Here is a 16,935-nt window from a genome sequence, read left to right on the forward strand (position 1 = left end):
GTTTTTAAATCCTGTGCCAGTATTATGAAGATTTCAGACAAATACTTCTAGTTTTCTTAGAACTGATAGTTCAGTATATGGCTTGGGAAGAATTGACTAGGCTGAACTGGAGCAAGGTGGGTAGGAGAGAGTAGAGCCCTCATTTGCAAAGAAGGAAATCAGAATCTCTTCTGCCCAATGACCTACTGCCACGTCTGCGTTTCAGGATGTGTTTCTCTACTTTGCAGGCTTCCGCCCTATCTCCCATTTGCACTTTTCTCATGTGACCTCCTCCAGTGTCAACATCACCTGGAGTGACCCATCTCCCCCAGCAGACAGACTCATTCTGAACTACAGCCCCAGAGATGACGAGGAAGAGATGATGGAGGTTCTCTTGGATGCCACCAAGAGGCATGCTGTCCTGATGGGGCTGCAGCCAGCCACTGAATATATAGTGAACCTTGTAGCTGTGCATGGGACAGTAACCTCTGAGCCCATTGTGGGTTCCATCACTACAGGTAAGGCTGGAAAGAAGGTGAAAAGGGTGCTCACAGTAGCCTTTGATAGGCCAATGCAATTTAACAAGGGAAACATTCAAGGAATAGCAGATTGAGTCTATGGCTAACAGGCCTCTGTGAGTTATCCTGAAGCAGATACTTCTTCCAGGGCTGCATAAGAGACATATAATGAGAAACTCCCATTTGTAAAGCAGGATAGACTCAATGCTTGAAGAGCTCAAGTCTTAAATATATTGGTCCTATATCTAGCAGCCTAGGAAAAAGCCCCAGGAAAAGCTGGTCTCCAGAGGAATCCTTCTAAGTGAAAAGATGACATTTCTGTTCTGGAGAGCGATCTCTTGACTACCTAACAAGTGATTCTTCCCCAGAAAAAACACAGAGCTAGCATGCAACCATGTAGCAATCTGGCACTCAGAGCCTGGGGTTGATTTGCACATTGTTTGGAAAACAGAACTCTGAGATGAACTGGGTCATTTCCATTTGATCGTTTGCAAATGTAATCCCAAATATGATATGTGTGTACATAAGAACACCTGTGTTTAGGTAGTTCCCTACATACTGATAAGAACTCACAAATTGAAAAATATATTAAACCATCAGCTGATTTAACCCAACAATTTCAGTATGTGCCATAAATAAAATGCAACTTGGGAAAGTATATTTGTTTGGGATTTGTGCTCTGAAACAGCTCTACATTTAATAGGCAGTTTCCCCAAATGGAACCAAAGGTGGCTGCTAAAAAAAATAAGAGATAGTAGCAGCATCTGGTCTTTACAAGAGCAGTTTCCCTCAGAGAAGATAACTATGTAATTCCCTATTTGAAAAAGAATACAGGAACTTAAAAGGAAAGTTCCTACTTGGTCTAAAAAGGTAGTAATGGTTTCACAGAAGCATGGATCTTGCCAACTTAGCTTCCTGTTGTTAGTATGTTCATAACTGCCTTTGGCCATAGCTACAATGTCTCAGGTGTGACATCACACTGATCCTCTTGTTAGGGATGTGATGTTAGTTATGTAGGTCTTGCCTGCCTATGGGACACTATTGGATCAAAACTAGGAGTAGAAATTTCACTTTCAAACTGTGCTTCTTTTTCCCACAACTCCCCAATCTTTGTAGGTATTGATCCCCCCAAAAACATCACAATTAGCAATGTGACGAAGGATTCCGTGATGGTTTCCTGGAGCTCTCCTGTTGCACCTTTTGATTACTACCGGGTGTCGTATCGACCCACACAAGGTAAAAAAAAAAAAAAAAATTAAAAAAAATGGTTTTATTTCTCAAACATAAAAGAGGTTTGAAGCTGAATAATATGGGGGTACTATCACATACACAGGACATCAGCCCCTTTCTGTAGCATGCTCCCTCAAAATGAGAGTGTCAGCAAAGAACTGAGGAACCATGGGTTCACCAACTGTTCACAAAATAGGCTTGATTACATTACCAAGAAAACCAGACACTTCTCCAGTGGAAGCAATCGGACACCGTTAGCTAGGCTGCGCAATGAGAATGAACCCTAAAAGACTGTGCCTGGAGCTGGGGCTACATGTACTCTCCTGAGCATAAAGTCTAAGACTAGAATCCAGGTTATGGATGAAGACCCAACAGAGCCAGACGGAGGCTTGGAGGGAACCACAGTGCTGTGATCTAATTCTGCCATCGTACCCAGTGTGTGAGTCAGAGATGCTGGCTGGGACCCTGCCTGCACACTGCCAATTCTTGCTTCTGTGTGAGGCATTGTTAACAGTGTGGAAGGCATGCCTACTTCCAGCCAGGGGTAGGACAGGTTTCCACACTACCTCTCTCTGGGCTACATGGAACACTTTTTTCCTGCTCTACCCACCACACTGTTTTGATACAGTCATGCCAGAGAAGACCAGTCTGATAGAAACCAACATAGTAAATAATTCATTTATTTTTATTCTAAGAAGCCTATAAAAATAAAGAGTGAGGTCAGCGTATAAGATTTATTTAAATTCCACCATTACCATCTTATGAATTATTGATCTGCCTTCCCTAGTGCATGCTGCGCCCACATCCATCTGTGCCTCATGACCCACTGTCCCAATGCACACTGAGCCATAGACCCACTGAGAGAGCTCCATTGAACTTTTAATGATGGGTTTTGTTCTTTAGTGGGACGGCTGGACAGCTCCGTGGTGCCCAACACTGTGACAGAGTTCACCATCACCAGGCTCTATCCAGCTACTGAATATGAAATAAGCCTCAACAGTGTTCGGGGCAGGGAGGAGAGTGAGCGCATCTGCACCCTGGTGCACACAGGTAAACATGGCTTCCTTGCTGAGTGTCAGGTCAGGACACGCGCAGCAGGCTTGAAACAAGCACAGGAAGCTGGGTGAAATTATTCCAGTTCATGCAGGCCCCAGGGCCTGAGGCGCCATTCCTTGGCCTCCTCTGACTCACTGTGTCCTGCAGGACAACTTGTAATCTCTCTCCCCAGACTGTTTTATCTAATTATAGGAGTTCAGTGAGTCACACTCAAGGAGCCTTTGCTGGTTCAGGTTAGGAATTTTCTTGGAATTTCCACTATGAAGAATGCCCTTTCAAAGATGCAGGGTGGGGGCACATTCCACAGCAGACATTTGTATCATGGGATCTCTTTAAGACTTGATGGGGGTGGGGTGGCAGGAGAATCTCAGGGAAGAGTTTTTATCCAGTTACAGGAAATTGGGGGTGAGATTGTTCATCTTACATAGCCACCCTGCAGTTACTTGCCTTTGCTTCATGTTCCAGGAAAAAGGTTCTAAATCCTTCACCTGTATGAAGGCAGTGGATGTAAGTCTGACCTCACAGCCTTGCCCTCGTATAGGCTGTATAACCAGATCCAAGCTTCCTCTGTGTCCTCAAGCCCATTCACAGGGGAGACACAACAGCTTGTAATAGTAGATAGTAAGGAAGAGACGTTCCCTCTTTCCATGGCTTCTTCGGAAAAGCCCAAGGACAGGGCCCCATTTTGACAGCTCCCCCTAGCCTTTCTTCTCTGGTCCTTAAGAAGTATATTGGTAGAATCAGAAAAGAATCGCCATAGATGTCACTTGAAGGCACGACCTCAGTTTCTATGATCAACATCAGAAACAGACCTTCTAGTTAAAGCATAGTTTCCACTACATGTAGGAAAACATTCAGCCTGCCTCATTAAGTGAACACCTGGATTTCCTGGCACTGCTTAATTTCCCTGGAGATGGTGTTTCCTGAAGGAGGGAAATGTGCCTAAGAATTCCTCACTGCTTTGGAGATACTCTCACAAACACCGAAATAGTGTCTCCTTACACAGTGGCAAAAACATCTTTCAGAAACATAGAGTAGCTGTCTCGGGACAGCATGGGGTGTTCTAACCTTCCCTAGTCTCTCTACTTCCAGGTCTGTGACTATAGATGCACTAGCTATGTTTTGTCCTTCAGTCTGTTCCTACTCTTCTAATTATCCGTGACTCTTAAAGCATCTGGTTAATAAATGTTGACCAAAAGTAATGTCCACTGAGCCAATAAAGCCCCTTTCCTGCCCTCCTGAAAATTTTCATTGAAAATCATATCATGGATTGCTAGAACATCTTGTTCCCAAGAAGGTTGTGACTAGGGCCGAAGGCTAACTCCTGGGATTCTTGGCCGCAGGCAGCAGACACCTCAAAAGCAGAAACTCAGTGGCTCGCAAGGCTACACTGCCCTCCTTCAAGTTAGCAAGAGCTGTTCAGGTACCTTCCCGCACCTGTGCTGTACTCAGAAGTCTTCAGGTAGTCATAAGGATCTTAAAACTTTTAGAAATAAGAACCCCCTTCAGGAGATCATCTACATCTCAGAAATCTCCCAACTATACTCTAGTAAGAGCAGCATTTGACAAAGTTTTTGAAAGCGCAGATTATAGATAAAATTGTGAGGGAATTTTTATTGTTACTTTATGATGAGAAACAAAAACAAAAGGAAAAAACACAAACAACTCAATTAAGAACAGGGGTAGACTAATAGTGGATTTTGGTTCATAAACATAAATTGTATGACTCAGGTTGAACTAACACTTAAATTGTTATAATAATGCCCACTTTATAAGTAAATTCCAACTTTGTGAAAATGACAAACATAAGTAAATCCAAGAGTTACAGCATGGGTGAGTAAAATCATAATGCATTCACAAGCAAATTTTCTTCCCCTGATAGGTAAGCTTGACTTCCCTAAGCTTGTGTGAATCCCCTAGGCTCTCCTGCAACAAAAAGGATAGCCTGAACACAGACCACAGTAAAGCTTGTGAATGGTGGTATAAGAATTTAGGAAGTGCATATGACTCTGACAGAGTTGTGGATACAGGTACCCTGAACTTGCACCACACTTCCTGAAGTTCACAGACTTTCCACAAAGGTCACCCTTGTATGTGTGAGAAAACAACCGGGCCAGAAAGCTGAATTATCCCAGAAACTAAAGAATCACAACTTCTTCAATGTGTTCTTTACATCATTTAGACTGAAATAACTAAAGCACAACAGAGTATTTTGAATTTTCCACTTCCCATCGGACTCGTCAAAGAATTCTGCACAAAATAAGTTAATGAATTAATTCTAAAGAAGGACTTAGGACAATTGGGAGAGAAGTGACTATTTGAAAGGTAGAAGAAAGGGGACAAAGAAAGAAAGAAATGGAGCCAGATAGACAAAGAATGAATCTGCACTCCATTGTTCTATCTAGAAGAGTGACAGATGTGCACCACATGGGAAAAACCCGATGGTTTGTGGTACTTCTATCCTACAGTTGCTCTTTCTTTAACCCAATATTCTCCTGTTTCAGCCATGGATAGCCCTGTGGATCTGATTGCTACCAACATCACCCCAACAGAAGCCCTGCTTCAATGGAAAGCACCCATGGGTGAAGTGGAGAATTATGTCATTGTCCTCACACACTTTGCAAGTGAGTGTCTGCAGGTGAGGGTGGTGGGAACTGGAGCTTCAAGCCAGTATGGGAGTGAAGAAGTAACTCATTTTACCCATCTGAAAGTTATGTCAGAAATTACCTTACATTGGGGGAAAGTATGTAACCCACAAGCTCTATAAAGTCCTCATGATACCCCCCAACTTCTGATAATCACACAGTCAGTCTGAAAGGTTCAAGAAAGGTAAGCAACCAAGAACACAAAATCAGAGCTAACACTAGAAAGACAAAACTCAGATAAGATTTTCACCAAAGGGCTGCAGATAAAGGAGAATTTTCTAGATCAGCAGTTCTCAACCTTTAGATCACAACCTGTTAGGAGATAGAATAACCCCTTCACAATGGTCACCTAAGACCATCCTAAAACAGATATCATCATTATGATAATAGTAGAAAATTACAGTTATGTAGTAGCAATGGAAATAATTTTATAGTTGGAGGTCACTGCAACATGAGGAATTGTATTAAAGACTCACAGCATTAGGGAGGTTGAGAACCACTATTCTGGATGTTTACAGAGCAAGAAAAATAATTAAGTTATAGGGTCAAACTTGGCACAGATTAACATGTTAACAGGCATCTTAGTTAGGGTTCTATTGCTTTGAAGAGAAACCATGACCATGACAACTCTTATAACAGGAAAACATTTAATTGGGTGGTTTACATTTTCAGGGTTTTAGTTCATTATTGTCATGGTGGGAAGCAAGACAGCATACAGGCAGAGCCAGGCACTGGAGAAGAAGCTGAAAGTTACTACATTTTGACTCACAAGGAACAGAAAGTGGTCTGAGACATTAGGTAGTATCTTGAGCATATATGAGACCAGGAAGCCTGCCTCCATAGTGACATTCCCTTTGGGAGCCATTTTCTTTCAAACCACCACAACAGGTGACAATTGATTTAGAACTGCTAAGCAACATTTCTGTTGTACTGGTATTCCCTACCCACATCTGGACCAAAAGTTTGAATCAACACCAAAATTTGAATTATCAGTGCTGCGATCACCATGCTCATTTCCCTTACACTATCTGAGGTCAAATAGACAAGCTCAAAGCAAAACAGAAGCATTTTCCAAGTATCTGGGCTTACGGAATTATTGCTTGGCCAAAATTAAACATTTGATCACAGAATTTTGGTGGGTTATATTCAAGAATCTAGGGGACAGAGATGCCAGGAAACAGAAGGCAGGCAGACAGCATGACTTTCAGAAATGGAAGACAAGGAAGATCTGCAAGCTGCAAAGACTAATTCATCATCAAAGTTGGGAAAAATGAAAACTAACACACAGCTATCAAACAAAATGGAAAAAGCATTAGTTGACATTACTATATATTGTCGGTTCACAAAGCTTTCTTGTTGATTCCAATTTGTTTTGGCTTTGCAACTCTATAAGCACATTTGCATTTCAGCAAGGCATTAGGAAGATGGATACCATTTAGTCTTTAATTAAGATGGAAAAATACATGATAAACCATGATTTTGAGTTGATAGGAACTAGAGCTGATTGCATAATCCTTCTCAAAAGAAGATACTATGGATCATCTCAACCCCTCTATGTTCTTGCACAGCCCCTCCCAACTCCTACTTAAATCAGCATGCCCTTTTAAGCCTTTTCAAGTTTCTATGCATTTGCCCATGTGCCAGGGACTTCCCTCCCCAAGAGTCAACTTAGAAATCCTGTCTTTCAGGTCTTAGCTGCAACCCTATATTTTCTGACAAAGTATCCCCCATTCCTGTAAGGCAGTCAGCATCTGACAAGGTACACAGCTCCATCCCCTCCATTCACATCCATTCATTCAGCACATGCTTTTGATAATCTCCCAAGGGCTATGTACTTACTGAGCCTAGCAAAGTTCAGAAGCAATGCTTGAGTTCTTACCTTTATGGGACCCACTTCTAGTAATGATGCAGGGAAGTAAATATAGCCTGGCCTGAACTAAACTATGAAACACCATAATTTAGAATTTAGGTACTAAGGGGAAGACAGAAACAAGATCTCAGAGAAGGTGAAAATGACAAGGGAATTCTAAGGAAATGTATAGCCTTCCTGTATTTGGAGAGAGATGAGCATTTAAGTATCTGCCACAGTTTAGGACAGTAGAGCATTGAGCGATGCCAGGATATCACAAAGTAGGATAGCAAAAAGATGGTCCTGACGTACATTCTTCCAAAGAATACCTTGCTTCATTTGCCTTTAGATCACAAGAAATTTCAAATATCAGGTCTGACCTAGTTTGGAAATGTGCCTGATAAACTTTGTTAAATGCTGAATGATTCAGAAATATTCTAATTGTCTAACAGAGGGCTTGGCTCTGATCTAAGGAACAGTTTTATTAACAGCTTGAATGAGCCCCTAGAAGACATACTTACAAAATTTGTATATAAAACAAAACTGTGGCTGATTGAATTCACATTAAAGATGTTTTAATAGAGTGAAACTGTGATCCAAAACGCATACAAGGTCAAACATGATAGAAATAAAAGCAAAACTCTGCCCACAGGTCAAAATGATCAACCAAGGCAGTGGTAATAAACAAAGCCATTGATCGTTAATAAATTCAGCATGTAATGGCAATGACTCATGGCTGTCCCTAAGGCCTGGGGTAATACAAGTAACAGGCACAGAATCAGGCTGATCCTGTTTACAGCACTGATTAGTGGCACCAATTCTTGTTCTCAGTTCTCTCCCAAGATTTGCATTCAGCAAAGACCTTGATAAACTTTCTTGTGCAGAGAGAAGCAGTCAGGACTGTGAGAACTCTAGAACTTATGAGAGGTAGGAGTTGAATTTTCTCAGTATAAAAGAGGGAGGAGTTGGTGGGGAAAAGTGGATGGAAGGAAACAGACAAGGCCTCTTCTTACTCTTCAACTGCAGAGGCCACAGTAGAAGGGAGAGATAAAATTCAAATTCCATGTACAGAATACTCTTTCTGAAGAATAAAAAAATAAAAACAGATGAAAGTGATCCTTGTATGAGGCAATATGCTCTGTCACCTGTAGTTTTCCCAGAATTCTTGGGTACTGAGTCCATGTGAAATGCCTTTAGGTGTGGTAGATCTTTCCTTACCTGTATGGATCTGATTGCAGTTGCTGGAGAGACCATTCTGGTTGATGGAGTCAGTGAAGAATTCCAGCTTGTGGACCTGCTTCCTAGCACCCACTATACTGTCACTATGTATGCCACCAGTGGGCCGCTCATGAGTGGCACCATCACCACCAACTTCTCTACCCGTGAGTACAGGCTCCTGCATGGATGATATAATCTCTGGAGGGTTATGTGGAACTGAGAACAGAGTAGATAATAAGCTGTAGGTTTTGGTGATCCAAACATGTTTTGAACAAATGTGGTCCAAGTACTGTATTGCTATTCAATTAGCACTTCTGTTTCTACACCCAGGATCTATGTGACAATAGCAGAGCCACACAAGAAAATCTGGCCATAAGACTGTATCTGGTATAGGAAATGTTGAATATTAGAAAGCTTGGTATGGTAGTGACTGTGAGCTGCTTGGTAAAATCATGATCAGTAGAACATTAGGACAAAAGATGGATACAAATTCAAACAGACAGTGGTTAATGGGGTCAGGGGCCTAAGCATAAAGAGTTGTATTGGAGGATGCTGTGGCTAAGCTCAGAGTTCTTGTGGGGGCGGGAGTAACTTCAAAGGATAATAGCATCCTTCAAGCTCCATCCAAGCCAGAGCTAGAGTCAGCATGGGAGCAGCCCTGTTAGCAAGCTTACCATGCCTGAAATCAAACAAGGAAGAGCTGGAGAAATAGGGACACCCTAGCATTTTCTCTTTTTTTGCAGTCCTGGATCCTCCTGCCAACCTGACAGCCAGTGAAGTCACCAGGCAAAGTGCACTCATCTCCTGGCAGCCACCCAGAGCAGAGATTGAAAACTATGTCTTGACATACAAGTCCACTGACGGTAGCCGCAAGGCAAGTATTAGCTGCAAAGGGGGAAAAACCATTACTCCCATGTGAGGTCATGTGGAAACTGACCACTGGATGACCCATGGAAACTGCATGGGTGGAGAAGGAACCAATTCACAGGCAACCAATGAGGTTCCATATCCTTGGTACACAGCCTGCTATTGAGGAGAGACCAGGTTTACAAGCCAGGAAATACCAAGTTGTGGCTTTGCTATTGCCCTCTACCCACACTGTTAAAGCATTATCTCTCTCTCTCTCTCTCTCTGTGTGTGTGTGTGTGTGTGTGTGTGTGTGTGTGTGTGTGTGTGTGTGTGTCCCTGTCCTCTCTGGATCATCACTAGGTGAGATGGTGCCCTGGACACTATGGTGTAAAACACAACAAACTCCTAATCCTGTGTTACCTCAATGATTTCTTATTCACAGGGCCAAGCAAACATGGGCCAAATGATAAACCCAAGTGGCCTTTATGGCTTGATAAGCATTACAAAAGTACCATCTATATAGGCTACAGAAAGGAGATGATAAATTTCACTTGTGTATCATCACTCTAAATAGTCCATCAGAGCACTACTTGGCTAATTTTCCCTTGTGGTAGGATCCTTAAAAAGTGAAAGTCATATATAGAAGTCATATCTAGAGAACAAGTATAAGTAAAGCAGGTTTGTTTGATGGGGAGACTTAGGGTTCTGCTTCCTCAGCTGCTTCTACTCCACAGCAAGCCCAGTGCAAGCTGAAGTCACTGGTTCAATAACCCAGGTACCTAAATTTATCCCATATGCATTTGTGAGATAGCAGCTAGCCTAAACCTCACATGGGAGCTGCCCTCCCTACCTATTGGCAGTTTTCTCCCTACTGTGGGATGGAGAGGACAGCAGTGCTGACCCAGCTTCCATACTGTCAAATATTGCAAGTTAGCTGCCCCCCCACCCTAGCATCCTTTATTCTGACTCCCTGCAGGAGCTGATTGTGGATGCTGAGGACACCTGGATCCGACTGGAAGGCCTATCAGAGAACACAGACTACACAGTGCTTCTGCAGGCAGCTCAGGATGCCACACGGAGCATCCTTACCTCTACTGTCTTCACCACAGGTGAGGGACTTGGAGTCACTTTGATGCCTTCTTCTCCCTACATGCCTCCTCAGCATCTCTGCTGAGCCTTGGGCTAAAAGGAGCCTATTAAAAACACTCAGTTTCCTCTTTCCTCCTCCCCCTTTCCCAAGGCTCTGCCAGAAAATCCCCACAACTGAGGTTATCACGGAAACACCAGCCTAAATCTGTAGTCCATGTGAACCAACTAAGGACATCAAGTAGACAAGACATCAGCTTGCTTCTTGTTTTCTTGTTCTAATTCCTTCCTGTTTCTCTAGAAAAATTCTTCTCTCTCTCTTTCTCTCTCTCTCTCTCTCTCTCTCTCTCTCTCTCTCTCTCTCTCTCTCTCTCTCTCTTCCTCCTTCCCTCCTTCCCTTGATGCCTTTCCTCAGCAACACTTCTAGTAAATGTTACAGAAGAAATCTTCAGTACTGAACCCTCATAAACCCTCACACCTTCCCAAGCACAGAGTACTTTTGCATATTCAGTATCTCAGTCAATCTTTAAAACCATTGATTGGACCATTTTAAAGGGCAGGAATATGAGCTAGCACAGCGCAGTGAAAGAACATTTGCTTAGCATCTATGAGGTCCTAGGTTCAACCCCCAGTTCCATAAGATAAATAATAAATAAATAAAAAGCCAGGAGTGTGGCTTAATAGAATACTTTTATCTACTATATTCAAGGTCCTAGGTTTGATTCTTGACTCCACAGAAAGAAGAAAAAGAAAAGCTTTTAAAAATCTAAGACTTACATGGCTTTATGATGAGCATTTTCCTAAACACATTACATGCATTATTTAACAGCATTTAATTTCACCTCCACAACATCCTCTGGCCTACAGACTATTACCTCTATCTATTTACTTATTTTTTACAGGCAAGGAAAGTAGGGTACAATAGAGATGAGATTACTCATCTAAGATTCTATGGCTTTTAAGTTAGATAGCTGAGATTTGACTCCAAATAGTCCAGTTGCAGGATCTGAACTGTTAGTATACGAACAAGTCTCTCTGGCACCTCCATGGCATCCCTTTGTAGTTTGTGATGTGTAACTGCCCACCCAGCCCATTTTAGGGATGAGGGCGTGTCCAACAATATCTAATATGAGCATATCCCTCATTCCTAAATTTCAGAGTGTCAGAATGACTGGGTCTTCCTCCATGTCCCAGAGCCTGCCCTTCCGTCTCAAAAGAAGCAAAAGATAGTGCCCCCCATCACTTCCCTTTTCTAAATGTACTCACTCTAGATGAAAAAGCCAAGAGTTGATCAAATACTTCAAAGTCATTATTAGATAGTGAAAATAATGTGAATGAGTCCATTCCCATATATATATATATATATATATATATATATATATATATTTTCAATACTTTCCAGAGTGTCTTCAATGAGTTTGTTAGTCAAAAGCAAATAGTGATTGCACAACCAAGACATGAATCCATGACACATCCTTACCAAGTGGAACTTAGAGAACCCGCAATGTCTGTTCTGATGGAGTTTATTTTGCTGTTTCAAAGATACCTTATTAAGAACTAGGGTGTTCAAACCCAGCCCTGCACATTTATAGGCTAATTAAAGGGTCCTTTATGAAGCCACCACTTAACGGCCCATTGGGAGGAGTTTGTGCTGAATTAAGAATTTTGTCATCATAAAAAGAACATAGCTAACAGATGCACAGAACTCCCAGTTTGCATGTTTATTGGGTTAAAGGAATGATTTTGTCACCCAAATGCTCAGTGTTGAATGAGATTTTCCTTCCCATCCTGCTAATGTCACAGCTGCCAGCCGTGAGCAGTGTGTCAAATGTCAGGAGTTTCTGTGGTCTCTACAGCTGCAGCTGCTTTCCAGATCCCTTTGGACTGAGAAGTACAACCGTTTCCTTGACCATCGCTGCCTTGTTTTAGATGCAATAGTTTGAATGTGGGACTGGAGATCTGGCCAGGGCCTTGGGAGGATTAAATCGGGTAATTGACAACTTACTTGTTAATGTGGAGAAGTTGGCTAATGGCTTGGTTTGATGGGCAGTTTAGGTCTCTGTTGGTGTCTCTTCGATTCATTTGTTGTTCTTACAGGATTCTACTTGAAAATGGGCTCATTAAACAGCCAGAAAACTCAGAAAAAAAAAAAGAAAATTGAAGATCCCAATTTCTATACAATGAATATAGCTACCAGCAGAGTTACTCACTCCAAATAGAGTTTTAGGGTACCAGCAATGGATTCACACTAGCCCCAAATATGTAGCAAAAGAGAATCCCTGTTTAGTTGTGGTTTTAGGAAAACTGAAATTTAAGCCACTGATGCATCCCAAACCCTGCTGGCTTTGTTTTGGAAATTTATCAGAACCCGCTGAGACAAGAAGATGCTGAGTGAAAATTTCTTAGGCAAGAAATACTGTTATGTCCAAGTCCCATGTACAAAGCCTGGTATATACAGACATGATAGATGAAGTGAAGAGTGAAATCTCAGCTTCAGAGTACAAAGTGGAGGCTTAATGATAAAATAAAACTAAAGATGAGAACTAAGATTCATAATATCCTGTGCAGGGATGCTTCGAAGACATGCAGCGTTCAGGGGATGAAGGCCAAAGACCCCCTCTCTAATGTCAGGGTCTGTCTGCCACCACACTACAAATCTTCCCAAGTATATTACTCTGAGCTGTATGACATTGGCCAGTTAATAATTGCTTACTTCGTGTCCAGTCCCTGCACCCTGCCAAGAGGAAACTTTATCAAATTAGAGAATACAAGTGCATTTGCTTCCTAAAGGTGGGGATGGGAAAAGTACCAAAAAGGGGAAGTAACCAAAGTGGAAAGCAGAATATCTTTACCCAACCCAAGATTGAAAAGGCTGCCTGTCTAGACCCCAATGGGCAGGAACTAATCCTGCTGAGCAAGTCTGGGGATCATTGAAAGTCTACATGACAGTACACCAGGGCTGAAGGAGTTAGAGACTAATATCCTTTTCAACTTAACTGAAAGTATCTGCCTTTTCCAGTTAGCAGCGTCCTATTCTGAGGATGCATTTATCATATGAGAGTCTTCTATGCCTTCTCTGATACACAACAGAGTTTAAAGTTTGACTTCAAATAATCCTCCATCACTAACGAACACTTACCTTGTCCTGTGGTGACCAAGATAAAGGAGTCACTCAAACAGGTGCTTATCTAATTATCTGGGAAATAATTTAGATGCTGATAATAAACAATAATGGTATTATTTTTTTTTCTTTTTAATTTTTCCTTTTATTGAAATCAGATCTTTCCCCCTCACATAACATATCCTGATTTTGGTTTTCAGTTCCTCTCTATCACCATTATTATAATATCTGGCCTCACAACCTCCTTTGGTCAAGATGCCTTTTCTTACGTTCATGCTGCACAACATGAGCCCATTCCAATCTTTCCATCATGTTAATAGCTTCCTGTCCTCTTGTCTCTGGTGTTTGCACAAGGCTCCTGGGGGAATTATATACAAGTCATATGGGAGAGAAAAAAATATAGATACATTATTTATAATTTGCTGTCTCCTGAAATTTCATCCAAGGTCTACTTGTCTTTTAGAGACATGAATTTAAATGAGGAAACAAATATATTCCCCACAGAGCCACAGGGACTTGGTGAAATGATCTTCTGAGAGGCAGGTTTCATTGTCTCTTTTAATAATATAAAAGGCAAACAAAACTCATGCTAAGCTCATCCTCAGAGACGGTGAACACTATAAAAGGGTTGTGTTGACCTTAAGGTTAAGTGAAGAGGTAGCTAGAGATGAGTAATGAAGAGGTTGATGTTTCTTCTATTTTCATTTTTTATTGTCTCTACCCCCTGCTATCTTCCTTCCAGGTCAGGCCATTTTGTGACACTCTCCAGGAAATCTCTGCAGTCTCCTCTGACATAAAATTCAGTTTTATTAGATTGTAAAAATGAATGAAAATTGGCACAATCTAGACTTCAATGCGATGAGTAGTGGATTCTAGAAAAACACATGGTTAGCAGACTTTCTGTTTGAAAGAGAAGACTAGTTATCTGTACATCAGGACATCATGTGCCTCTTCATCCATGCAGGAACTGGGAGCATTTCCCTCTACACTACCACTTAGAAACAGTTTGATGCTTCGTTTCCCCGAGTCAAGCAAGCATGGCAGGGGAGCAAGAACGGGGAGGCAGACAGAGACACACACAGAGGGAAGTCTGCCTTCACCTTTCTCTGAGACCTGGCTATGGAGAAGGAAGTAGCACACTAATCATACCAGATGAATACACCATCCCAAGCATGTCCAAATGAATAGCTAAATGTCAGGTCTAAGGTTTGTATTCATCAAACTGCCCACGTTATTATGTGTGAGCAATATCAGCCTCCAACAAGGCCCCTCTTCATATTCGCTCATTTACTTCCTTTTGCCCCAGCTCTTTTTCTGTCTTCCCTATATAGCCATCCCAATATGCCCCATGGGAAGCCTCTTGTTTCTCCCATTGAAAAACATACTACTACAGAATCATTTTGGTTATGAATGATTCAAATGTGTGTAGGGTATTTTGGATTATATAAGTCACTACTAATGTTTGTGTTTGGACACTTAGATTCATCAGTCTTTTCGTTCTAATTATTGTAAACTGTTACTTGATGTGTGCCCATCACGATTGCCTCTCCCCTCTCTCAAATTCCAAATGGTGATGTAGTGTATACCCTCAATGTATCCATCTATGGACCAGTGAGGCATGCAAAAGTTGTATACCCATAAAAAGAATTGCTAGGTAGAGGGTATGTGCTTATATAGTTTAAGTACTTACAGACAGGGTACACAGGAATGTCCCTATTTTCTGGGAATGTATAACATTCCTAATGATGTGACACAGTCCAGCCTGCTCCAGCTTTGGAAATTTTGACAGTCAAATAAGATTGATGTCTCATTGTTCTTGGTAAATCCCATTCAGTAACAATCAGTTTGAATTTAAATATCTTAGGGTTTGCTAGACTTTTTTCTCTTATTGTAAATTACCTGTTCATGTCATTTGCTCATTTTCCATCAGGGTTCCTTATAGTATTTGTCCAGTATTACTTGAGCCTCTAACATCTTTAGTAAAAAAAGGTTTTTTCCTTCCAATAGACCCAGAGCTCTTCTTCAGTATTCTTCTGTTTACTCTGTGATTTATTGTCTTACTTAGTTTATTTCATATGTGGCATTCAGCTGGGATACTGTTTCATTTTTCTTTATAAAGTGGACCAGTTTTACCAGCATCATGCACTAAGGAAGCCATCTGTTCATTGATTTGCAATGCTTTTCTATATATTAAGTTCATACATGCATATAATCTGTCTCTGAACTCTGAATTATCTATTTCATTCCATGCTCTATTCATCTGTTTTTTCCCCAAACTTTATTGTATGTTTATAGAGAAAGTTAATTTTAATACATTTATACATAGTAAGACAAGTTTCCTTGGCTCCCGTTTTTAAGGTCCACTTAACTATTTGATGGCTTTTAATTTTCCATAGGTGTCATGTCATCTGAATTATCCCATTTAGGTATGAAGTCCTCCAAATTAAATTTAGATTAGAACTGCAGTGTACTTGTAAGTTAACTTGAAAAGAACTGACATCTTTATGATAGTAAGTTTTCCCTTCTAAAATGCATAGACTGTATCTTCATTTATTTAAACGATCCTTATGTCTCTCACAATGTTAAATAGTTTCCCCCATAGCATTCCTGTGTTCTTGGTTAATCTCTGGAAGTTTTATTATTTTTATTGCTTTGTGACTTGTCCCTAATTAAAAAAAATATTTTCCAGTTGATTATTGCTGATGCAGAAAAATACTATTGATTTTTATATATTGATCCAGTATCTAGCAATCCTGCTGACTTTCTTACTAATTGTAATTATCAACTTTTTCTATTAATATTTTAGGTAAATATGGAGCTGGGAGATAGCAAAAGTAAAGTGTTGCTTGCTGTGCACGTACAAGAACCTGAGTTCCAATCCCCAGTAACTGAGGCATTGGCAGGGAGTGGAGCCTGTATCCCATCACTAAGGAGACAGAGAAAGAGGATGCCAGGGTTTTCCCCAGCTAGCTAGTCTATCTGAATAGAGGAGTTCCAGGGTCAGTGAAAGACCCTGACAGAGAAACTTAGACAGCAGACACTGACTTTTGGCCTCCACAATCTGTGCATGAGCAAATATTTTAGGTATTTTGTGTCATTTATGGGTACCAGTTTTGTTTCTGTACATTAACCGGAACGTCTAAAGCTGTCCGTGACAGTGAGGTTAGTTAACCGTGACCTGTTCACATTCTTGAACCTTTAACACTTCAGATGCATAATCCTCACTAACTCCTCATCCACTGAACCTCTTTAACACTGTAATTGCTTTCTAAAATAACACAAATATGTAATGGGATTACCATAAATAAAAATAGTACTCACTAAGATTGGTGGCATGAAACACTCATTAAATTATATAGAGTTTTCTTCTACTCAAAGTAGTTT

General features: G+C 41.0%; 1 protein-coding gene across 1 annotated transcript in view; it reads left to right on the top strand.

Moving 5' to 3' along the window:
- Tnr (tenascin R) overlaps nt 1-16,935 on the top strand; it is a 78,312-nt gene that overhangs the window by 36,809 nt on the left and 24,568 nt on the right. Inside the window, exons 10-16 of the mRNA XM_051186064.1 lie at nt 228-497; nt 1,614-1,733; nt 2,631-2,777; nt 5,288-5,407; nt 8,516-8,659; nt 9,239-9,369; nt 10,321-10,453. Coding sequence (XP_051042021.1) covers nt 228-497; nt 1,614-1,733; nt 2,631-2,777; nt 5,288-5,407; nt 8,516-8,659; nt 9,239-9,369; nt 10,321-10,453 — 1,065 coding nt within the window. The remainder of the gene's footprint in view (nt 1-227; nt 498-1,613; nt 1,734-2,630; nt 2,778-5,287; nt 5,408-8,515; nt 8,660-9,238; nt 9,370-10,320; nt 10,454-16,935) is intronic.

The sequence above is a fragment of the Phodopus roborovskii genome, unplaced genomic scaffold (assembly GCF_943737965.1).
Source record: "Phodopus roborovskii unplaced genomic scaffold, PHOROB, whole genome shotgun sequence".
Lineage (NCBI taxonomy): Eukaryota > Metazoa > Chordata > Mammalia > Rodentia > Cricetidae > Phodopus > Phodopus roborovskii.